Source organism: Oreochromis niloticus, linkage group LG11 (genome assembly GCF_001858045.2).
Source record: "Oreochromis niloticus isolate F11D_XX linkage group LG11, O_niloticus_UMD_NMBU, whole genome shotgun sequence".
Lineage (NCBI taxonomy): Eukaryota > Metazoa > Chordata > Actinopteri > Cichliformes > Cichlidae > Oreochromis > Oreochromis niloticus.
Window position 1 is genome coordinate 6,655,647 of NC_031976.2, and position 23,347 is coordinate 6,678,993.

At 41.0% G+C, this 23,347-nt stretch overlaps 4 protein-coding genes across 10 annotated transcripts; 3 read left to right on the plus strand and 1 right to left on the minus strand.

Moving 5' to 3' along the window:
* Nucleotides 1–2,143: 2,143 nt before the first annotated feature.
* On the plus strand, nucleotides 2,144–4,924 carry LOC102079860 (uncharacterized). Its single transcript, XM_005464894.4, has 2 exons — nucleotides 2,144–2,459; nucleotides 2,884–4,924. The coding sequence occupies exon 2, from the start codon at nucleotides 2,919–2,921 to the stop codon at nucleotides 4,428–4,430; it is 1,512 nt and encodes a 503-aa protein (XP_005464951.2). The 5' UTR covers nucleotides 2,144–2,459; nucleotides 2,884–2,918; the 3' UTR covers nucleotides 4,431–4,924.
* Nucleotides 4,925–5,345: 421 nt separating this feature from the next.
* On the plus strand, nucleotides 5,346–12,707 carry si:dkeyp-84f3.9 (zinc finger protein 184). 6 transcript variants are annotated; one of them, XM_019364564.2, is made up of 3 exons: nucleotides 5,346–5,386; nucleotides 7,338–7,464; nucleotides 7,797–12,707. In XM_019364564.2, the coding sequence occupies exons 1-3, from the start codon at nucleotides 5,379–5,381 to the stop codon at nucleotides 11,298–11,300; spliced, it is 3,639 nt and encodes a 1,212-aa protein (XP_019220109.1). In that variant the 5' UTR covers nucleotides 5,346–5,378; the 3' UTR covers nucleotides 11,301–12,707. The 6 variants fall into 6 exon arrangements, with proteins under 6 accessions (XP_019220109.1, XP_013122498.1, XP_013122497.1 ...); XM_013267044.3 differs by lacking the exon at nucleotides 5,346–5,386 and adding an exon at nucleotides 5,443–5,591; XM_013267043.3 differs by lacking the exon at nucleotides 5,346–5,386 and adding an exon at nucleotides 5,766–6,097.
* Nucleotides 12,708–15,563: 2,856 nt separating this feature from the next.
* Nucleotides 15,564–16,808, minus strand: prss1 (serine protease 1). Its single transcript, NM_001279777.1, is given in 5 exon segments — nucleotides 15,564–15,794; nucleotides 15,880–16,016; nucleotides 16,113–16,366; nucleotides 16,504–16,660; nucleotides 16,740–16,808. Coding segments are annotated over 5 exon segments (738 nt in total). The 5' UTR covers nucleotides 16,780–16,808; the 3' UTR covers nucleotides 15,564–15,644.
* Nucleotides 16,809–19,094: 2,286 nt separating this feature from the next.
* Nucleotides 19,095–23,246, plus strand: si:ch211-261d7.3 (myb-related transcription factor, partner of profilin). Of its 2 annotated transcripts, XM_005464896.3 has the most exons (4): nucleotides 19,096–19,224; nucleotides 19,928–20,241; nucleotides 20,917–21,342; nucleotides 21,450–23,246. In XM_005464896.3, exons 2-4 carry the CDS (start codon nucleotides 20,196–20,198, stop codon nucleotides 22,295–22,297), a joined length of 1,320 nt encoding a protein of 439 aa, XP_005464953.2. In that variant the 5' UTR covers nucleotides 19,096–19,224; nucleotides 19,928–20,195; the 3' UTR covers nucleotides 22,298–23,246. The 2 variants fall into 2 exon arrangements, with proteins under 2 accessions (XP_005464952.2, XP_005464953.2); XM_005464895.3 differs by having other exon boundaries at nucleotides 19,095–20,241.
* Nucleotides 23,247–23,347: the final 101 nt, after the last annotated feature.

Here is a 23,347-nt window from a genome sequence, read left to right on the forward strand (position 1 = left end):
GATGTACCAAGATTATTACATTGCTGCTTCATACTTAAACCATAGGTACCCAATAGAAAGAAAACATATCTGACATTTGCATATTTATGAGAGAATACCAATCTCCCTCCCATTTTTTTTATTTTCTTAATCTGTGTGGTCAGTGATAGCTCACTTAGCATATTACATAAGTACTAAGTGGCTTACTTACTAGGCATTACAGTTTTTCTAAAAAAGAATGGAGGAGCTCAATCCAGCCACAATTACCTGGACTCTAGGCTGCCGTCTGAACAGGGCATGCTAAAGTGTTTGTGGTATAATGGTAATCAGAATAAATCAACATGGCTGACAAAAAGTAGATGATATGGATGTGTACTAAAGTCAAAATGCTTTTATCTACATTCGGGAGCACAGTGCTCACAAGCCGTACTAACAGGGGATTTCAAGCAGTTTATTTAATCCCTACTTGAGGAGATTTTAACTTTATCAAATGACCCTCATCAGCAGAATCAGAAGTGCTTAATATCTGTGTGTCCAAGGCTAGAGCAAGCGGCACGGAGTCTGCTGCCATTTCCAAGGTCTGGGTTGAACATCGTAAGTCAGTGTTTTTCTTTACAGCGTGAAATCTAAAATTCACTGATATAAACTGCAGCAACTGCAAAAGTAGATTAGCAACAATCAGTATAGGTGTTAGTTTAGGTAAAAATCACAGGCTGTGCCTTCTGTAGGAAGGTTTAATAACATTCGTGTTAACTTGTTTGTGTAAGACTTACTTAGGCTGGATTAAATTTGTCAATATTTGATAGTTGGGAATGTACAGCTCTCACTGAGCTAGTGACATGGATAAAGGGACTTACCGCACACTCACCAGACACTATTAGGTACTTTTGGTGAAGCCATTTTTGCTTTCAGAACTGCTTTAACTCTTTGTCTCAGAGTCAACAAGGTGCAGGAAACATTCCTCAGAGATTTTGGTCCACGTTGACATGATAGCATCATAGTTGCTGGAGCAACTGTGTGATGCAGTTTTGAGCTGCACATCCATCATGTGAATCTCCTTTTCTCCCACATCCCAAAGGTGTGGTGAACTCACTCAACCCATGTTCAAGAAACCAGTTTTAGATCATTTAAACTTTGTGACGTGTTATTCTGCTAGAAGCAGACATCAGAAGATGGGTACACTGTGGTCACACAGCGTTGGACATGGTCAGCAACAGCAGGTAGGCTTTGGTGTTTAAATGATATTCAGTTGATACTAATGGGTCCAAAGTATGTGAGGAAACTATTTCTCACACCATTATAGCAGCAGCCACCTAAACAGCAGGACAGATACATGTTTTCATGTTGTTTATACTTATTCTAACCTTACCGTTCAAATGTTGCAGCAGAAATCAAGACTTACCAGACCACGTGTCATGTCCAAATCTAGTTCAGTATGGTCAAAGTTAAAGACCTCGTATACAAAAAACTTACTGTGTATTTATATTATTCTCATATAGTTCCATAAATGATTAAATGTGTTGTTGTGTTTGGAAACTTGAGACAAACTTCTAACTTTTTACTTATAAAAATAAAACCTAATAAAGAAATAATCATTTTGAAATCATATGAATGACAACTAACAAACCCTACAGTGAGTCAACAAATCCAACATATATATATTCAATAAATACACTGAAATTAAACAAAGTAGGATAGATTAATAGTTTTCAGCATAATTCAAATTATGGACAAAGCCTACAAGAGATAATTACCACTTACCACAGATATATACAGATATATATCTGTATATATCTTAAAAGCTGTTTTGTATTGGTAGAGAAGGTTTGGCAAGTTTTTCACAGGCACAACCCACGTGCTCAGCTCTGCTGGTAAATCACCAAAATCATTTTCCTTACAAATGTGGCACCATTTAAGAAGAAATTCCAGGACAAAATAATTCAGTACAGTGATAACTGTTTACTGCGAAGATGCTTTAGATATAGAGTTCATCTGTAGGTGTAAATTTGACATCAATGATCTATTATTTCTTTGTTTTTCTTCTTTTTGTCTTGATTTAAAGGTGAGGTGAGTTGTAGTTGAATTGATTTTCCTGAGGTGTTTGAGCTTTAGCATCAGCCTACACCCTTTTGGTTTGTTGTCTAAATCGAATAAAGATAGGGTATCTAAAACTTTATTCCTGTTTTTTGTTTGTATGTTTTCTTTTGGGGGATTTTCTGATTTTCCTGATTTTTATTGTTAGACTCGGTGAATGCGTTAAGATTCCCAGTTGGTGGCGCTAGTGCAACATAACACTGTGTGATGTTTAAGAGAAGAAGACGAAGATTTCTTTTCTTTTTTTCCCCTTCCTTCTTCCCTCTTGTTTTTTCGGTGTGGTTACAGGCTAACTGCTACCTATTTGAGCTACATACCGGCGACTCAGCCCATTTGTTAATGTCTCGCAAAACGACACCAGACAAACAGTTTGCAGCTTTTCCAAGGTAGTGCCTTACTATTGACATGGCAGCGGTTTCGTTTTCATGTTAGGAGCTGGTGCTAATGTTGTTGTATGTGATGTAGCCGAGGCTAACGCTAGCATGCTAGGCATGTAGCAAAGGAAGCGCGCGTTAGATTTAAAAAAAAAAAAAACCGTTGTTAATTTTACAACGTTGCTAGCTAAGGTGCTTTACCCTCCAGATATCTCAAGTGTGCAATGCATTTTTGTGAATAATTCGCCACCTAATAATTTGGTTTTCCTTTCACAGTTGTAGTGATTTGCTAGTAATTGTGCAAAGCTCAGAAGTTTGGACTTTCCTTTATAGGCGAACAGCAAATGTATTTTAAACATGTAAAAAGAAGCTAAAAGTGATGTTCCGTTCACTGCTTGTGATTCATATTTATTCTCAAACCTGCTCCTTCTACCAGGACCAGCGGGCTCCCCGTTAGCAGTGAACACACTAATGCCCAGTCTGAAGATGGAGACAGGAAGGCAAAGCGCCCTGGATTACAACTTGGTGACAGACCTGATGAATGGAGGGCAGTTTTGCTTCAGCTGTGAGCAGATATTTGCAAACAGGAAATGCCTGGAGGAGCATATGTGTTCATCCGCGAGTTTCATCTGCTCCTGCGGGACCGAGTTTACTGAGTACAAGCACATGCAGGAGCACAGCACTACGCACGAGCCGGGGCAACAAGTGCTGGATCACGAAACCATACGGAAGCGCAGGATAGAGAAGCGCATAGAGGAGGAGGAGAAACTTAAAAGGTTACAGAAGGGTGAGGTAATCTGGAATACGCCTAAAATGACCAATGCTTGGACAAAGGCCAGTGCACCCCCAGTTTCTTTGCCAGTGACACCTGTGCTGCAGGTACCCAGTGCGTCAGTGTGTGTGTCGCAGCTCTGCGTGCAGCCTGCAAAAATTTCACAAGTGCCTGAGTTGTACCCATCAATGTCACAAGCATCTTTGCTCCCAAACCCCGCATCCCCAACAACAGACATACAGAATGTGTTCGCAGATGTTGGCGCACCGACAGTGGATCTCTGGACACTTTATCAGCCAGTTGTGTTGCTGCAAACAGTGCGCAAGTTTAACAAGAAAAAGCCATACGCTTGTGGTAAGTGTGGGCAGTGTTTTTTCTCAAAGACCTTACTCATCTCCCACCACAACTTTCATGTCACTGACAAAATTTCGGGCTGCATAGGATGTGGGCTGCTGCTCTCCAGCAAAAAGATAGTGCCTCGCTACCATGTATGTAACTCACCAAACAACGGATCCAAATTCAGGCTAGTTACAGCAAAGCCACTTGGTAACAAGACTATGAACGTGACAAGTGGGGCAAAGACTCTGAGTGCCCTGGGCCTTCCGACTACTTCCTCTCTGCAGGTGACAAACCAGAATATTGGTGCACCTCCCCCCGCTTCCATTTTGAAAATTAAGAGTGTCCCTTTCATTAACAATCAGGAGGTACGTGTCACTCCATTATTGCAGTTTAAGAATGCATCCAAACCCAACATCGGTGTGTCCTTTCCATCAAAGCTTCAGACTCAAAATCCTAGTTTACAGTTAAAGATGCCCACAAACTCTGCAGGGGTGTCTTCTGCATCAAGTGGCTTCCCATGCCGAGTCTGTCATATTTCTTTTGAAACTGCTCAACTCCTTCAGAGGCACAAGTGTGTCAAAGCACGGGAGTTTATGGCCCAACACGTGCGAGGTGGCAGGCAGCAGTACAAAAAGATGATGCCAGCGGCAAGCCCAGTTCCTGCTCAGGTAAATGGCAAAAGGAAATGCATCATACCACCTTCTGGTAATGTGAAGAAGAGCCAAATCCTGACTGTAAACTTGGAAAAAGGGCCTGTCAATGGGAACACGGGAGTAGATAGCGATGATGACTGTTACATCGTTGAAGGCGGACCAGACAAACCTGCTGAGATGATTTACCAAGTAACATCATCTGTACCAATCAAGACTTGACAAAACTAGTGAGGCACATCCAGTCTGCATGTCACACTTCATGTTAAATATGGACCAAGCGCATAGAGATGGCGATATCCTGGTTGAAAGGAATCTGCTCAATTCACTGCACAGGAGCATGATGCTTCCTGGTTTGCTCAAGACTGTTTTAAGATATAGAGAGTAGTGATAATAAAGATGCATCTTTAATTCACCTCTATTTCTTTTGTTAATGCATTTTGAATTCATAAAAGTATGAAGGTGGTACCTCTGTGGTGGGTGCAGAAGATGTAAAAAAAAAAAAAAAAAATGTACCAATGTGGGGGTTGACTCATGTTTGGTGCCCTAACCGGCACTATTATAGTTTTTGCTCTGTTTTTAATTGTTTTTAGTATGATCAGAATGTGTTGTGAATCTGTGGGGATTGGCCAAAATTGCCCAGTGTGTTCATACCAGCTTTGTCGAGACTTTTAAGAATACAATATATAATGTATTAAAATATATTTTCAAACTCAGTGTTTTGTGTTCATGAAACTTTATATTAACAAGCATGTAAACCTAATATATGTGTTCGTATACATATATATGTATATATAGATATATATATATGTATATACACACACACACAGTCAGTGTAAACTGTGTACTACTAAGCCTGAGTGTATTTTAATACTGCATTGTAAAGCGCTGGTAATGTTTCACAAAGTACATCAAAAACATGACAAATGTAAAAAATAATTCATTATAGAAGGTTTTAAAGATACTGTCTGAAACGAAGTATATTAATAGTTTATTAGTTTTTAATTTATTAGCGTTATTTCTTAATTTTTATCAAGTTTTGTGCCACTCTTAAAATTGCCCTTTTTTTGTATCCACCAAACTTCTGATGACAGTTTCATTGTCATTAGTGGTTCTCCAGCAGAGGGAGCTGTTTCAAAGCACAAACAAAGCGACGTCGTGCGTCCATTGATGATGAGGTAACATCCATACCTTAAAATCAAAGATGCTCCAAAAGCGCGCATGCGGTGTTCATTTCTCTGTGTGTAATTGAAGCGTCAATTTAAATCCCATGTGTTAAGACAACAAATGCCAAACTGGATATATATTGGGTGTACTTTGAGATGCCTGCCGCTTGTATGTCTGGCACGGACTCACTGCGAAAACTTAAAAACGGCAGAACGAGTAGGAGTTGGGCACACTCACGTTATTGTTAATTGCTAAATGAATGTCTGCTTTTTTGCCTTCCACTCTTCTTGTTTATAATATTTCTAAGTGTCTCAGCAACACACACAGATTGACAAACAGAACAAATCTGCTATTTTTGTGTGCGCATGTACTGATTACAATTTTGAAAGTTTTTCCCCCATGAGGAGTTCCGAAATTTCCCACAGCACTCTAACTACCCGCTCTGTGCGCTCGGCTTAATTAACAGTTTTTTCAGGTTGCTTTGTGTGTGGATACCGACTGATATACTTCTGCAAACTGCTCAAAAAAAGAAGAGAAAGCGAGGCCCACATTGACAGCTCAGCTCTTAGATCAGTGCATCCTTGTAAGAAAAGGGCGTCCAAAATGCTTCATAGCCACAGCTCTTGTGTCAGATTTGAGTTAGCCAGTGCTAGCTAGTTCTAGTTTGAGCGGCGGTCAGCGCATGGCTACGCAGAAACCAGTTCTGACTCTCTCCCACGCAGGCAAGCACTTTGTGTTTACTATCACCCATCACAGACGTTCGCAGATGAACTACACATGCGTTACTAGCTGTAAAGAAAGTTGTGTGAGCGGGCGTAGCTATTAATGTTTAAGGTTCCTGTGGCCTGTGATGTTAAATTATCGGAGCTAGCGATGTGGCCTAGCACACGATAACGCCTAACTTACATTGTTAGTCACGGCTTTGGTAGCTTTGAATGATAACTGGTAGCTGGGTTTCTTTTTAAATCTGTAAATACTGTAAAACATTATAGAAGTGAGCCAGTGGGGCACGGCTGTGTCTGAGAGGGGGTTTAAATGTGAGTCAGCAGGTCGTGAGCATCACAAAGTCTCCATCAGATGAGGTGTTCCTGCAGTGGAGATGAAAGGCAGGATAACAATAGCAACCATGCACATCTTGTCAAGCTAGGCTGGATTTCTTCTGTTACATATATGCCCTGTGCTTTTGCAAACTCCAGTGAATCTACTTTGAGCCTGGATAGTGTGCATGTTTCTGCGGGTCCGGTCGCTTTAAACTGTTGGTGATATATGATGTGAGGAGCTTTAAATATTGTCATACAGAGTATTGTTATTGATGCTAAAGGTGCCTATTAGGGAGCTCATTCCAAATAGCTTGTAAGCAGTTGTGTAATGATGCATCATTATTTATAAGATGCTATATGGTTTTTATTTTTTATATTGGAAAAGTCCATCTCCCACTTCTGACTAACTTTTATATAATTGTTGTAGAAGAAATGCTAGATTTTCCTCTGGAAATGTAACGGGAAAAGGGTGTCAGTCCCCTCAGAGGGGTATTTTTAAGTCACGAGGTTATGAAACTCAGCAGTTCTCTGTAAAGCCAGTTGCAAACTCTGCTTCTTTCCCGGCGGGTTTAGATCATTTTAAAAGGTTGCTCATCTTTTTGTTTGAAGTTTTGCAAAACAGCATATGCTTATTGAGCTTAAATCTGGCTGTGCGTGATCCAGTTATGGCTTATACTATACTTCTCCAGTATAAATTTGCATTTTGGCACACCTATCTGTAAAAATAGAATCAGTGGGTGCATGACATGATCCCAGTTCAACCATCCACTTTAAACTTATCACGACAAATGGGCATGGCATGCAGTTTATTATTAATTTTCTATTTTTCATCCTGGGAATAATTACTCGCCAGCCCGAAGCATTTTTGCTTTTACGCGTCGCTGCTCGTTTTACAACCTCCTTGTCGCTGTTTAATCCACAGACTCTTTGACATGGGGAGTAAAATGTCCTTCAGCAGAGGAAGCAGTGACCAAAATACAGTCTCTGAGTTAACTTCTGTGGCACCTCAACCTCGCAGTTCCAATCATGCCTCTTCGGACTGCAAGCAGGTAGCCAGTGAGAAAGACAAGTGGATGAGCTTGTGCTGTTTATTACAGTATACAGCGTCATTTAAATCTGCACTAATGAAGAGCACAGTCTGATGTGATGTGTAATGAAGTCATGCGTCTGTGCATATGTGAATATGCACGCTTAGTTTTCCAGTTTGAACCAATTTTGGTAGATTTATTTGTGCAAATATCTCTCTATAGTTTTTGAAATGTGCAAATGATTCCCAGTTCATGTGTTTTTTTCTTTCCACCTTTAATAAACATGCTTTTCCAAATGATTTGTGCAATAAAAATAAAAGCATTAATGGTCACTCTTCTTTTTACTTCCACAGATACCCGAAGGTAAGACATGCAGTGAGGGAGACGTGGACTCCAGGCGGGGAGACAAAATGAAAGGGACGGCGTTGAAACGGCCTGGGAGCAGGGAGTCTGATGTTCATGTCAGCTCTGAAAGAGCCAGCGAGAGAGACTGTCAGCGCAGTGAGGCAGTGCCCTCGCAGGCAGAGGTGGAAGCAGAATCTCAAATGACTCCTGCCAGCGTGTGCAGCTCTACAACAGACAGCCAAGGGAAGCCCGTGAACATCCACAGGAAACGTGGGAGACCCCGTAAAATCAAACCAGCCCCGACTGAAGACAAAAGACGTCCAGATTCTGCAGATGCTGTTCAGCATAAGGAAGTTAGCACCACCATACCTTTGCCAGCATGTGTAGAAAACCACAACAGTGATGATTTGCCTAACGCTGTGGATAGTAAATTAATAAATAGTGCGGCTCATAATGAGATGCCTGCTCCTCAGCCTGTGCTGGATAACAGTGTACAAGTCGCTGTTCCTTTGCTGCCAAAAAGAAGACCAGGAAGGCCAAGAAAATCAGAAATGGCAGCTTTTCAAAACCAGGTTTCTATGGCTGCTCCTGCTCCTGCTCCTAATGCTGATAATATTAGCAGTCCTGCACGAAGACTGAGGAGTAGAGTGGAGCAACCTACTTTGATGCAGGATGATACGTTGGAATCTCATAGCAAGAAGGACAAGGAGGAGCTAAAACAAACTGGAGCGGGGACTACAGAAAGTACTTGTACATCCAACTCTAAAGGTGTGAAGAGACGAAGGACTAAGTTGCAAATTGATCAGCAACTTCCAGCAAAAGTGTCCAAGCTGGATCAGTCCCAGGAGGCTTTGCTGGCGTTGAGCACTGACATAGACTGCGGGAAAAGCAGAGAGACAGAAAAACAGGTGGACACTGACAAACATGAGACGGATTCAGATGTGAGGGATGATCAGCTCCCACTGCATTCTGGGGAAGGAGAAGAGCAGGAGAAGCAACAAGACAAAACTGCATTACCAAAAGCAGAGGTGAATTCCCAGCCTGAGCCTGAAGTTATTCCTTCAGACAGCTTGAAAGAATCTGATTTACCAAACCCAACACAGACTGATAACCTTAAAGTAAATCAGTCATTGGACATAAATGGCAGCAAGGAGTCACCATCAGAAACACCAGACTTCTCAGAGTCTCCAGCAGATGCAGAGCTGCCAAAGGCAAATCCCTCTAGCACAGATACAATGACTCCCTCTAAGCAAACGCGGACATCTGTTGGGACCCCGTTTGCTGTCAAAGCTGAGAATGTAGAGCTAGAGCTGGAGCATTTAAAACCTGCACCCAGGTCAAATAGCCCCAATTCTTCCCAGCACAGCACTACTCCCATAGTTAAATCTGAGGTTCCAAATGTTGTTTTTCGACGCAAGAGAGGTGGTAAGAGGAGGAGGATGGTAAACAAGGTTTTATTACCAAGAGAGCATCTTGTAGAGAACCATGAAGCGGGTGGTGACACCCAACCAAAAACAAACTGCGGTGATGAGGAAAAGGAAGCTAACGCCAGTGTTGGCGAAAATGTCATCTATACTAAAAGGGGGGGTAAAACCCTGTTGAAATGTGGTTACTGTGGTCGTACTTTTAAGTTTCTGTCTCAGTTCGTCATCCATCAGCGCATTCATACAGGAGAGAGGCCGTTCAAGTGTTCAGAGTGTGGCAAGGGTTTTAGCAAAAACTCTAACTTAAATCTTCATCTCAAGACCCACAGAAAGAGCAACATATATCAGAAGTGCCCATATTGCAAGATTAAATTCTCTTGCTCTGAGTACGCTGCGCATATGGAAACGCACGCACACGAGCTGAACGAGGAGTGTAAGAACAGCAAGGCTGAGGAACAGAGCAGAGAGCCAGCAGAGGAAAGCAGCAAGGAACTGCAAAGAGCAGTGGAAAAAAGAGAGAAAAAAGTCTGCCAGTACTGTGGCAAATCATTCCCATTTCAGTCGGCGCTCATAAGACACGTCCGAGTCCACACAGGAGAGAAGCCTTATAAGTGCGACATCTGCGGCAAAGCTTTCGGGCAGGCCTATTTCCTCCGTGTTCACGAGCTGACGCATTGGTCTGTGAAGCGTTACAACTGCACCCATTGTGAAAAATCATTTACTCACTACAGCAATGCAAAAAATCACTCATGTAGACCGTTGGGAAGCGATGGCAACGCGCAAGCACACAGACGCCCAAAGCCTTCGCTAACGTACACATGCCACATCTGCAAGAATGTTTTTGACCATTTGCAGGAGTTCAACAGCCACATGCGAGAGCACACAGGCGCAAAGCTTTATCGCTGCTTGTACTGCGACAAGCTGTTCGGTGTGCTGTCTGAATTCAACGCCCATCGCGGTCAGTGCAGCGTGGAAAAAAATGCCTCTAGCTCTGCGATTAAGGAGGAGGAGACGGTGTCGTTAATTCAGTACACAGTGCCTGCCCTCAGGTGCTCATCGGCGCACAATTCAGGTCTTGTGGCAGCTGCCAGCTGTGAAACGCAGAAGAAACAGCCACAGGTCATCTGCAAGAAACGCTCCAACAACTTGAAAAAGCCATTCCAGTCCACGGTCATACCAGCTCACAGTCTCTCACACCTAGTGTCAAAGTTAAACAAAGTAGACAACAGATCAGATCCCAGGAGATATCTGTGCCCAAACTGTGGGCGACTCTTCAGACACATGGGCAGGCTCAGAGCCCACATGCTCACACACGCCCCAGGTCAAAGCTACACCTGTGCCTGCTGTGGTAAAACACTAGGAAGCTGGAAAAAGCTGTGGCACCATCAGAGAATTCATCGTCACAGGCATGGCCGCTTCACCTGTCCTCAGTGCGGGCAAGGTTTTCGTTTTGTAGAGCCTTACAAAAAACACATGAGTGAGCACCCAGAGTTCCAGTGGGTTCAAGTCAGGCCCAAGAAAGTGTTTCTGCCTTATCAATGCGAGCGCTGCAGGTGCAGCTTTAAAACTCTAGACATGCTCTTTAGTCACCAGCTCTGCCATTCCTCAACGCAAGATGTACGCAAAGACTCTGATTTTGATTTGTCCGTAGATGATCGCAATGCACCATCAAACACGAAAACGCTAAACCCTCCCACCAATAACGGCATAGAAACATTACGCCAAGCTTCTGAGGAAATTAACTCTCTCTCAGATCCCTTATCTAAATATCCAGACCCAGTTTTTCATGAATCAACTGTGACTTCCTGTGTTCAAAGCCAGGATGCTGATTTGGGTAATTCTTCTGAGCATCCCAGCAGGACAAATGTAGTCCAAGAAAAAGAGGTCAGTTGTGACAGTGTACGTAGAAATGGACTTGGAAAACCCATTACCCCTTTAAGAACTGTGAAGAAACACGTGACTCAGAATGCCAGCATGTCAAATGAAAAGCCTTCAGATGGTGTGAGCTGTGCTGTGTGTGGAAGTTCCTACGCAGCCATTTCAGACCTTTATCAGCATTATTTGCAGCACGCTAGAGGCCAGGTGTAATGATTTTAAATCAAAATACATTTCGATGGGCATCGATGTTCTGTGCCCATCAAGTTTTTCCTCTCTGGGGTCCTTGTAATCCTGTATTAAGCTACATTTCCACACAAATGTCCCAGGAAATTTCAAGGCACAAAAAGCTTTCTTCAGACTGTTGGTCGTCTGCATTTCCACCATGGTTTAAAGAGCTGTGAAGATTAGGCAAATTAGGCATGCCACTATATAGCAGATCACTACTTCAGCATAGAGCACACTAAAATGTTGATGTCGTAATGTGAAATGAGGGAGGTGAGCCCGCAATTCTTTGCCAGTAAAGAGACACGCAGTCATCACAAAGTTGATTCAAAATGTTAGATTGAGCAGATTTTGTGAGCTATTGCAGCATATTGTGATGTGAGTGAGACGTACAGTAGTAGACATGAACCGAAGCCCTATTCACAGTAATACCCCTTAGAAGGGATGTTTTGTTAGGTAAAATATTTCCTCAAAACTCTAAAGTATCACCTGGTCCCTGGAAAACATCCTGATTTACTCCGCAGGTTCCTTATTCTTTGGGAAACCTGTGGTGGAAATTCAGCTTTAGATAAATCCCCAAAAGTTGATTATGTTTATCTGGACGTAGAGCTTTCAGTGGGGGAAACGTTTCATCACTAATCCAAGCGACCGCTTCGGTCTCAGCTCAACGCAGGTTTTGTTGGGTTCATTTCATGAGAGAGAAGACAAATATGCAAAGTGCATTTTCTTAAGTTTATTAAGCAGTTAAAGGTTCAAGTTAAAAACGCAAATGCAAATTTACTGTTTAATATGTCGGGGGAAACCTGCAGTCAGCTGAGACTGAAGAAGTCACTTGGGAAGTCACATTATTAAAGCTTTGTGTCTGTTTAGCTGCTATTTTAAGTCAAATGGCTGCTGTGAAATAGGCCTGTTGGATAAATGTTTATGGTTTTAGAAATTTTACTTGATGTAAAATTTCTAAAATCAGTGGTCCTTGGATGGATTTTGTTTTGCTTTTGAGCACAATATTCACTGAAATCCTTTGAACCATCATATTCTTGCTGCCCTACGTCTTTATAATTTTTACAAATTGGAAAAAATACACTGTGCAGTGTGTGTGGGACAAAGTACTGCTACCACTAATGAGGCGTGGATGGACTGACTAGCAAGTAAATACAACACATTGGACATTGACAATGTAGGTTCAGTATTAAAATCTACTTCATGCAGATGTTTTCTTGGCTGTTACAGTGTACCGATTACAAATTTGTTTTGGTCCACAACAATAACGTGTTCTGCCTTTTTATATTTACATTTTAAGAGTGACTATCAGTTTTACTCATGTATCATTTTGTGAATCTGTGATAAACTGAATTATTGCAAGATTTTTCAATAAATACTGACAAACACACATTCCACATTTGTTGAGCCAAGCATGTTTTGTTTACAGCTTTTGGAAAAGATGCTTTTTCATGCTTTGTGTTTATGACACGCTTGAGTTTAATGGAGTCCTTTAAAGAATTAACAATTCAAAGCAGTTTCTGAATGGACACTTTGCAGTGTTGTATATAATTTTCTTCTATAGTTTGTCTTAATAAAATAAACATCACTTTTGTAATCAAATCGTTATTCGTCATTTTTGAGGTTATATCGGCTTCTCCGGCATGTTTTTGCATTGAAAGGGAATAAGTCAAATGGATCAGTAGGTACTGAGTTTGTGTATTTAAGTTAGTAAGGGGTCTTACTTTTTTTTTTCTTTTCTTCTTATACGTAGAGAAAGAACAAACAACTGCAAATCAGTTGTTTGTTGCCAGACAACTTAACCTGCATTTTAAATTCAGACTTTTTTTAAATAAAACATTTTAAACCAAAACTATCATTGTAGCATTTGACCATCTTTAAAAGTATTAAATTAGAGGCATAAAAGCCTTCAGAATTTTTTTTTAGACCTACCATTTCCTTTTTATTAGATAACAAGGACACCAGTATCTTTGTCCTTGTTTTCCACTGTCTGGAAGATGAAGGAAAAGTCCTGATGTTTATGTATTCCACTGAAACCCAAACACTTATATTATTATGTAATTAATAAAATAAAAGCTGTTGGTGCTTTTGGTATACTATACTGTGCGAAAGTATTGAACTGACCCTCATTTCTATAGGTTTTGCTTGGAAAATGGAGAATATCTGTGGAGATCTAAATATTTATATTTCAAAATATGAATGAATATAAGAGAAAGGCTGAGTTTGTACAATTGCAACAAGCTTGAAAATCAGTATTTGGTATGATCACTTTTATTTTTCAACAGTTTAACCCTATAATGCCCTTTCTATCATATTTGATACGTGAGTTTCTGAGTTTCTATTTCATCAACATGATCAATACTTGAAATAATTTCAAAATGTTACGGACAAAACTGTGTAAAATGAACATTACTGCTAACAAACGCCCAATGTATCAAATGCCATTCAAAAAATATATCATACACAAACTGTTATAGGAAAAAAAAAGTTTTGTGGATTTTGTTATGAGGGTTAATAAATATCTCAGTTCCAAAATATCAGAATTTTCTGGCTATTTTTTCATGGGTTGGGTCTTACAGGGTTAAACTCTCTTAGACAACCTTCTTGAAGGACATTCAAAGCTCTTCTTTGGCTGTTGACGTGGTTTTGTTCTGTTCTCAGGATGATCCCACACTGCTTCAGTAATGTTGAGTCTGGGCTCTGGGGAGGCCCGTATATGGCTGATGGTATTTCATTTTTTCATTTTTGTTTTTGGTATTTTTTTTCTCCCCAAGTACTGCGTTGGCATTATGTTTGGGATCATTGTCAATTAGATGGCCTTCCAGATGGTATTACATGGTGCATAGCTATATACTAGCTATATACTAAAAGTGTTATAGTGTTTCACAACCAAATAATGATAGAAGAACAGTTGATAGTCAAAGAAATTGCAGCCATTTTTAACCCACTGTGACACTCTGTTATCTGACCAGCGTGTGAAAAGACATCTGGTTGATAAAGGTCAACGCTTATAATCTATGTTTAGTCCAACCACCAGTCACATACACTTCATTTATAAAAGATTTGAATTAATGATGGTAATGCTGTATTATTATGTAGCATTATATACTTACTTATACTCTTGGTGTCTCTTCACAAAGAAGACAAGTGATAGACAAGTATAGTGCTAAACAGATATACTAGATCACCTGACATAAAGATAAGAAAACATGAATATTTTTAAAAACTGCTAAAAAAAGTTTACATATTTTGTTATTTAATAGGAAAATATTTAATTCAATTCCTATTTTTACACATTGTATCAAATTTGACCCCAGACAAATAAATCAAGCATAACTTTCAACCACAAAAACACATAACATGCTTTACTATTGTTTTCTGCTTTTTTGTAAAACTGTGAAGTTGAAAATTCATCGATAGCGACAATAATTAAATTTTAGTGCAAAAAGTACAAGTTTGACTAAATAGCTTAAGCATACTTAATTCACCAGTGTATGTGATGTGTGTGTATTATATATATACTGTGCTCCCTGTGGATGTCTTAGGATAATTAGATTTTGAGGCATTTGTTTTTATGATCTGTTTATGAAAAAAATCTAGACTTACAGAACAAGAGTGTAAGAAGATTTCAATTTAAATGTGAAATTACTGTTTTCTATAAAATGTGTACACACTAATGAATTAAAACCAATTACTGTAGAAAACTTTTATAGAGTCACTGACCAAAATTTAATGTTTATAAAGTTAATCCTTGTGGGGATAGGTTAATTGGATAATTCAAATTGCCACTAGGTGTGAATGTGAGTGCGAATGGTTGTCTGTCCCTGTGTGTTGGCCCTGTGACAGACTGGCGACCTGTCCAGGGTGTACCCCGCCTCTCGCCCTATGACAGCTGGGATAGGCTCCAGCGCCCCCCGCGACCCTGAAAAGGATAAGCGGAAGCGAATGGATGGATGGATGGATGGATAAAGTTAATTATTGCATTACCGCTTAGTAATGAATGAAAAAATTATAATTTTACTTATAAAGTAATTGATTTATGCAGCTCGCTGTGGTCTTAAATGTAAGGTGGTTAAATAGATTTTAATTAACTCTTAAACACTAAAGTAAAAAGCACTTTTATATCATTTTCATTTTTGAACCCCTGTCTTATGCTAATTTCTAACAAAATGTGTGATAATGATTTATCTGCTTTACTGATGGTTCTCTTCATGTTTTACCCAACAGCACAAAACAAGGAACAACATGAAATGATGTTGAGTATTTATTTATTTGAATCAGATGTCATTGTTAATTATACAGGAAACTTTAGTTAGAAAACTGTAGTTTCATTTAGTTGTTAGCCATGGTGTTGCTGATCCAGCTGTTGTAGTTGCAGACCTTGGTGTAGACTCCAGGCCTGTTCCTCTGAGCACAGCCGTAACCCCAGGACACAATACCCTGCAGCTGGCCATTGCACACGACGGGGCCACCGGAGTCACCCTGAGGCACAGAAAAGACAAGTGTGAGCAGAGGTGTTCTGAAGTTTGGTTTGTCCTAAAACAGTCAGGATGACTTTAGCTCATACCTGGCAGGAGTCCTTGCCTCCCTCAAGGAATCCAGCACAGAACATGTTGTTGGTGATCTCTCCAGGGTAGGAGTTCCTGCAGTCTGTGTCACTCAGGATGGGGGCATTCAGGCACATCAGACGGTCAGGGTAGTTGCCTAGAAGGGGAGGGAAAAAAAGTTAAAACTCATACAACTCATACATCAACATTTACGCTTTTTTTTCTGAATGTGTGACTGAAGGCTTTGACTCACTTCCACTGGTGCTGGTGTTGCCCCATCCAGAGATCAGACAGGAGGTGCCGGCACCGGCACAGCCAGAGGGCAGGGACACAGTCTTGACGTAGCTGTTCAGGGTGGCGGGCTGGCTCAGCTTGATCAGCATGATGTCGTTATCCAGGGTGTAGCTGTTGTAGCTTTGGTGACGGATGACCCTGGAAGAGCTGATGAACTGCTCAGTGCCCTCATTGACAGCAATGTTGTGCTCACCAAGGCGCAACTGGATGCTTCTGCAGGGGAGAACCAGAAGAGGAATGTATTCAAGTAAAGTGACTACTTGTTTGGTTAGTATGCCCTTTTAGAGGGGTTAGCAGCCCTGCGTGCATTTTTTCATTAGATTCATTTGATGAATGCTCTCTGTACATACGACTGGTAGCAGTGAGCAGCAGACACGGCCCAGGTGCTGGAGATCAGGGAGCCTCCACAGAAGTGATAGCCAATGTTCAGAGAAACCATGTAGGGCACAGAGTTCTTTGCGCACTCATAGCCTCCAATAATCTTGTCATCCTCAATGGGAGCAGCATCTGAAATACAGAAGGAGAGTTCCAGTCTTAAACTCTCTGTTCAAATGATCAAATTGAGAAATTCTGTGCAAAAACTTACATGCTGCAGCAAACAGGGCAAGGAGAATGAAGTACTTCATGTTTGTTTTCTGTGCCTGCGAATCTACACATAGCAGAGGAGTGTGTGGCAGCCTTATATACAGATGTGCAGCCCAGCTTCACAGCTCTTTATCTCAGTCGTCCTCCCACGGATTTTTCCATGTGCCATGCACACTGATTAAATATTAGCTCACCTGGGAAACAGCAGCATGTTTGAAGATAAAAATGTATATTTTTCCTTTTACTTATCACATCTTGCTAAGTTATCCCTCTGCAACACGTTATGTTTTATCCTACATGAGCAATTTTAAGATCACTTCAATGAAGTGAATGTTTTCGCCAACACACTATGTACAAATTACTGCCTAATTTTACTAAGTTTGTCGTTAATCATACTTTTTTTTTACTTTTTGTACACAACAAAGAAACAAAGAACAAGTCAAAATGTTAAAGTTCAGCACATGTGTATGACTTGTACAACAGTTTTTAGCATGACATGTAAAGTTTTGGTGGATGTTTTTCCTTTTCTTTCTTTCTTTCTTTCTGTCTTTCCCCCCCTAATTTTCACTAACACAACATAACTTCTTCCTGTCATCAGACATGTTCACGCAGTCCAACAAAGATTATTGCATTCTTTGATTTAAAGCCAGTGCTTTACAATAGGAAACATTTTTCTGATAATAGCTATTTGATTTATAGGTGCTTTTTTAGCTTCTTTGGCATAATAGCATTAGTTGACTCCTCCCAGTAAACGACACACTCAGGCTGAAGGCTTTTGACACTCACAGTCCAGTGAAGCTTTTACAGTAATTTCACCTGACAGTTTTTAAAATCCTCCTTAGGTTTTTATTTTTTAATTTAAAAAAACAACGTTTACTTTCACATGCAGGCGATCAGTTTTGTCTCCTTAACAACACCATCCTCCTCATGACCAATCAGGCCATTTAAGATGTTTTTATAGAGTAACTTGAAATGTTATTCAATACTAACTGTGCATTTTGAATAACAATGTTTGCTGACAAACAATCCCAAAGCATTTCTGAACTCACCTCAGAGCAAATTGACACAGTATTTGGGAACCGCTGTCGCAGGAAATAACTATTGTGTTTAAAGTCAGTCTTTTAAGACTTTATTCTCTTTATGTTAATTTTCTTGTAGCCCAATTTTTTTTTCTCTTTTTATTCTTTTTTCTTCTTCCTTTTTACTAGTTAACATATCAGTGACGACTCTAAATATACTCACTGGCCACTTGTTATGTACACATTGCTAGTGTTAGGTTGGCCCAGCCTTTTGCCACGGAAAAATTCCTCAGAGGTTTTGGTTCATATTAACATGATAGCATCAAACCGTTACCGCAGATTTGTCAGCTGCACATCCATGAAATGAATCTGTCTTTTCCTAAGGGTGCTCTACTTGATTGAGATCTGGTGACTGTGTTGATCATTTGAGTACAGTGAACTCACTGTCATGTAGAAGAAAACAGTTTGATATGATTTGAAATTTGTGACATGGTTTGTGATACTGGTGGAAGACGCCATCAGAAGTCAGGTACACTGTGGTCATAAATGAGTAGACATGGTCAACAACAATACCCAGGCAGACTGTGGTGTTTAAACAATGCTTAGCTGGTATTAAGGTCCCTAATGTCTGTCAAGGAAATGGCAGGAGTGGGACCTGGGGTGGTTTTCTGCTATTCATGTGCATTCAACATGTGCATTCAGAAATGCTCTTCTGCATATCTTGGTTGCAATGAGTGGTTATTTGAGTCTGGCTGTTTCCTCTGACATTAAAAGGGCACTACTGTTCATTGAATATTTTCTTCTTTTTGACTATTCTCGGTAAATCCTTGAGAAAAGTCCTGCAGATCCAAATATGTCTGTGAAAACTCAGTCTAACCTGTCTGACACCAACACCCATGCCACGGTCAGAGTAACTTAATTTACCCGTCTTCTGATACTAAGTTTGAACTTCAGCAGGTCGTCTTGACCATGTCTACATGCTTAAATGTATTGAATTTCTGCTACGTGATTGGCTAATTTGACATGTGCGTTAATCAGAAGCTGAACAGGCTAACCTAATAAAGTGGCAGGAGAAAACGAAATAGATAAAAATAAAATAGAAAGGATAATCCCAATAACAAAGTTTAATACAGAATATAAAACTGTTCATACTTTGAGCCTTGAGAGTTTTCGGGAGTTTATAAAACTATCATGACACAAAGCAGAAAACAACAGAGACGTTTTATTAATAAAAATAAAAATAAAAAACCTCCAAGTCATCTGTATACTGTGTGACATCGCGATGTGCCTGTCCATTATCATTAAACGGATGAATTGATAGCTCTTCAGCTGATTGGTCCTGAGCTTGCACCTTCGATGACGTCTACAACAAGCGACTGTCCTCGGTCTGTTTGTCGGCTGCTGAGCTAACAGCTGCACCGATTGTGTTTTGGTTTGCTTTTGCCTCCCATGTGCCCTTATCATGAGGTAAGAAACACAACAGCGTCAGCTTTCCAATCGCGTCGGCTAGCTTGTCGTCGGCGGTTCCGACAGAGCTGCCGCTCCACCTGAAGCTGTGGTAGCCTGTTAGCTTAACAACTAGCTCCATCCCAAGACCAGCACCTAATGTATGCGGAATGCGCAACCATTGCGGATGTGGTGCAGAAAAAAATGCGCATCGATGCGACATATCACAGACGTGGAGATTACAGGGGGAAAGCAAACGTAGCTGTTCTGGTTTTCGACATAGTTGTAAGCAGCATTTTTGATGGATTTCAGAACTGGGGGGCGATCCTCTGCCCTGATGTTTCGACTCAGTGTTAAACAAGTGGACGTTTAGACACAGCACTCAGCCTTCTTCTGGGGTTTTACACACTGCACTTAGGCTTGCATTAACATGTCAGTACTCATGGAAATGATAGAAATGGATTTTAGAGGCTGGAGCTAGCGATCAATCACACACTATCGTTTTATATCCCTCTACAACAATGATTTGAGCAGCTTTAATAAATGTGCTAAAGCGGGTTTAAGACTACTTTAACTTTAGATTTCCTAAGAACCGCCTCCTCCTCACACTTTTAGTGTGTGGCAGCTGTACCCTAAGAAGGTTGATAGTTATGTGTACACAGAAGAGTTGTGTTGTCTCCAGCAGTAGGTTCACCTCTGCTTTGAACTTTTGTTAATGGGGCAGAAGCTGTCAGTATCAGAATTGGCCCGCCAGTCAGTTCTGCTGTAAATCAGGTCTGATCCATGACTGAGTACTACGAGGAGGGGGGGCTGCTGTATGAGCAATCACCTCCCATGCACATCAAAGTGGAGTCTCCGGAGGGACCCTTTGGGGGGGAGCCTCAGAGAACGGCTTCCCCCGGGAGGATGAGGATTCGGAGGGCAGCTGCGACCAGAGCAGCGGATTACCCGGAGGACTCCCCTTCAACGTGGTGGTGGTGCATCCAAACATCATGGCACCTGGCATGTCCTCAGATGACCTTTTGTCCATTGAACAAAGTAAGCATATTTGTAAAAGCAGAGATTCCTGAGGCACTCTGTTGGTTTGAATTATAAAGATATTGATTAAAAGTTGTAAAAATATAAAAGAACTGGAGCAATACAGCAAAAAAACAAACAAAAAAAAGAAAAGAAAAGAAAATACAACCTACTGTTGATCAGAGTCCCCGATGAAGACTGGGTCGCTGTTTTGTTTTGTTTTTATCTCCATTTGTTTTATATTTTGGCAACTTTTATTAAATGTCTTTATAATTCCAACCAACAGGAGTCTGTTTGCTTTTATGCAGTTGTTTTGCCCTGCTGATGAGCACCTGTTTAGAGTCATTTTTAAAGCCACAGAGTTCTTCCTTTTTATCTTTGTATCTTTTTTGTAAACTAGCCTTACTCCTAATGGAAATCCTTGTGAAATTATTGTCACCTTTTAGTCAGCAAAATCATTTGGATTATGCAAAAATACTTTTTATTATTGTTAGAAAATGTGTAGCTACATTTTAGTGATGGAAGAAAATTCTGATGTCACAGGGCTCAGAGGTCTGCCAAGAGTTGTTGTACTTGCCCATGTTGTTGTTTAGCACAGTTAAAATAAGACTGTTAAAGTTCTGAATTTCACACTTATTTTTATACATCTATTTTTTTCTTCCCCTTTTGGCTTTCCTCTCAACTTTCTCCTGACAGACCGAGCTATGTCAGCTGCACTGGCTGCTGGCGGCGCGGGAAAAAGAAAGAGTCGCTTCAGCGGAGCGGAGCTTGAAGTACTGGTGTCCGAAGTTACTCGGTGCGAAGGAGAACTCTTTGGTCCGGCAGGGAGGCTCCGGCGGCGTGAGAGAGAGCGCATCTGGGCAGGGATCCTGGAGAGAGTAAATGCTGTTTCCAGAGTCCCGCGAACCCTTAGAGAGGTGAAGAAGCGCTGGGATGACTTAAAGAGGCGCAATGGGGGCAGACTGGCGGATGCCCGCCACCGCAGCTGTTACCTGCCATCCAGCAGAGGGACCTCAATGCTCGGGCGTCCTTCTCAGCCAAGCCCCAGGCTTCAGCAAGCCAGGCAGAAGCAAAGCACCAGACCAAAGCCCAGTTTTCCATGCTTCGCTGACTCTGATACAGGTAAACTGTTGTCTGAGAACTGCCTTTCTTTTTAGATTTTTAAATGCAACTTATTTCAACAATGCTTGTGTCCATTTTTATTAATTAATTAATTAATTTATTTTCAGGTGTAGGAATGGAAGGATCAGAGAGAGATTGTTTGGAGAAAGATGAGGACAATCTTGAGCGTGACAGAGACATGGGAGAACCTGAGTGTGAACCAGTAGAGAACAGTATGGAGGACAAACTGGGATTAGGCCTTGGTCTGGGAATAGGACCACCCCCTCCATCAGAACGATGGCTGCCACCTTCTCCTCTCTACAGTGCTCCTTTCCTCAATGGTAGCCCCCAGCCCAGCAGTCCTCAGCCATCCCTTGGAGCACAGCAGGGTCCTCTTGAAGCCCCTCCACGGAGCTCCTGGCTCGAAGATGAGCTACGAGGGTTGGGGGAAGCTGCAATTCAGCTTGGAAATCGGGTAGAAAAGAGTCTGCGGGAGTTTGGCGAAGGTTTCAGACAGGACATGAGAACACTTGTCACTTCACAAGAGGCATTAGCAGTCAGTCTGCAACAAAACAATGTCCTCTTGCAAAGGCTCTTAGGAGTGCTTGAGGCCCAGCAGCAACCACAGCCACAGCAACATCGTGTACAAGCGCACCAATCACAAACACCTCAGCAGCACTTACAGCCACAGCCAGTTCAGCAGCAGCTGCAGCACACAGAACCACAACAACAGCGAATCGAAACACAGCAGTCACAGCTACAGCAGTCACAACAACATCAAACACAAATACAGCAGCAACCACAGGTCAACCAGCATTCAAATAACCAGTCATCTGTAGCTGTTGTACCTGCACCATCATCCCCGGACATGCACGAGTGCACTTTTTCCTCTGATCCACCCACAGACACAAATGGAAGTATGCAGCGACCACGGCGAGGAAGAGCTGTTGACCACAGGCGCAGGAGACGGCGCTGAGGAGAATGTATTCAGAAACTCTATAAACTGCATATCATCTGTATTTGATGTTTCAAAATGTGACAAACAAATGATGCTCTTTTTCTACTGACAGTATTTCAGTAACAATAGTTGTTTGGAGTGCTATGCCGTACTCTGGATCCATCTCGCACTTAGGTTTGTATTCAGACAGGACTGAAGCAGATATGAAAATTAGACACTTGAGATCATAGGTGGCCTTAACATTAGATTGGTTTCTCAGACATGTGTACATACTCATGTTCTAAAAGACTCTTAAAAACAGTGACTCTGTTGAGTGGCAACTTCACTCGTGGACTTTAAGAACTCAGAAAAATGACATACTGTAGGCAGTGATGTTCAATATGCATGTCTCTGTACATGGTTTGCAGCAGAGCTGCAAAGCTCAATGATGCTCTTACTAGTTCAGTACTGACTCAGCTCTCCTGATACACTAACCATGTTGTCATAAAGTACCTGTAACCTGCTGTTATTACCATATATTGTAGCTATACAGCCATTGTAATTATCTGCTAATGTATGCTTGTGCTTTTCAACAGTTTTATGGTACATAATTTTCCAACTTTGGTTGGACAATAAAGCTAGACTGTGTTCTGTTCAGTGCGTTTTGAGACAAAAATGATGTATTCAGAAGAACCAAGACTTTTTGGGATATATTTAAAAACAAAAAAGACCATAACAAATACATCACAGTATGTTTCAGGCTTAAAATCCTATGTTTATGGTTGAATTTAAAAGCATACATAAGTATGTAGGGGCTATTTATGATAATCTTGCATGCAGTAACATGGATGTATTTGTAAATAGTTGCAAAGAAACAGATTATTGCCATCACTTAAGTAGTTTTGCACAAGCTATATTTTGTAGATAGCTACTGTTCTGATGAAATGTAACTAAACTTAATAAAAGACAGACATGGACTCCAAATAAACCCAGCCAATCACTTGTGGATTTGTCACCGCATATAAAAAAAATAATAATAAAATATCAGGCCTAATGTTGAAAAGTTAAGCTGATTTAATACAATTGTCA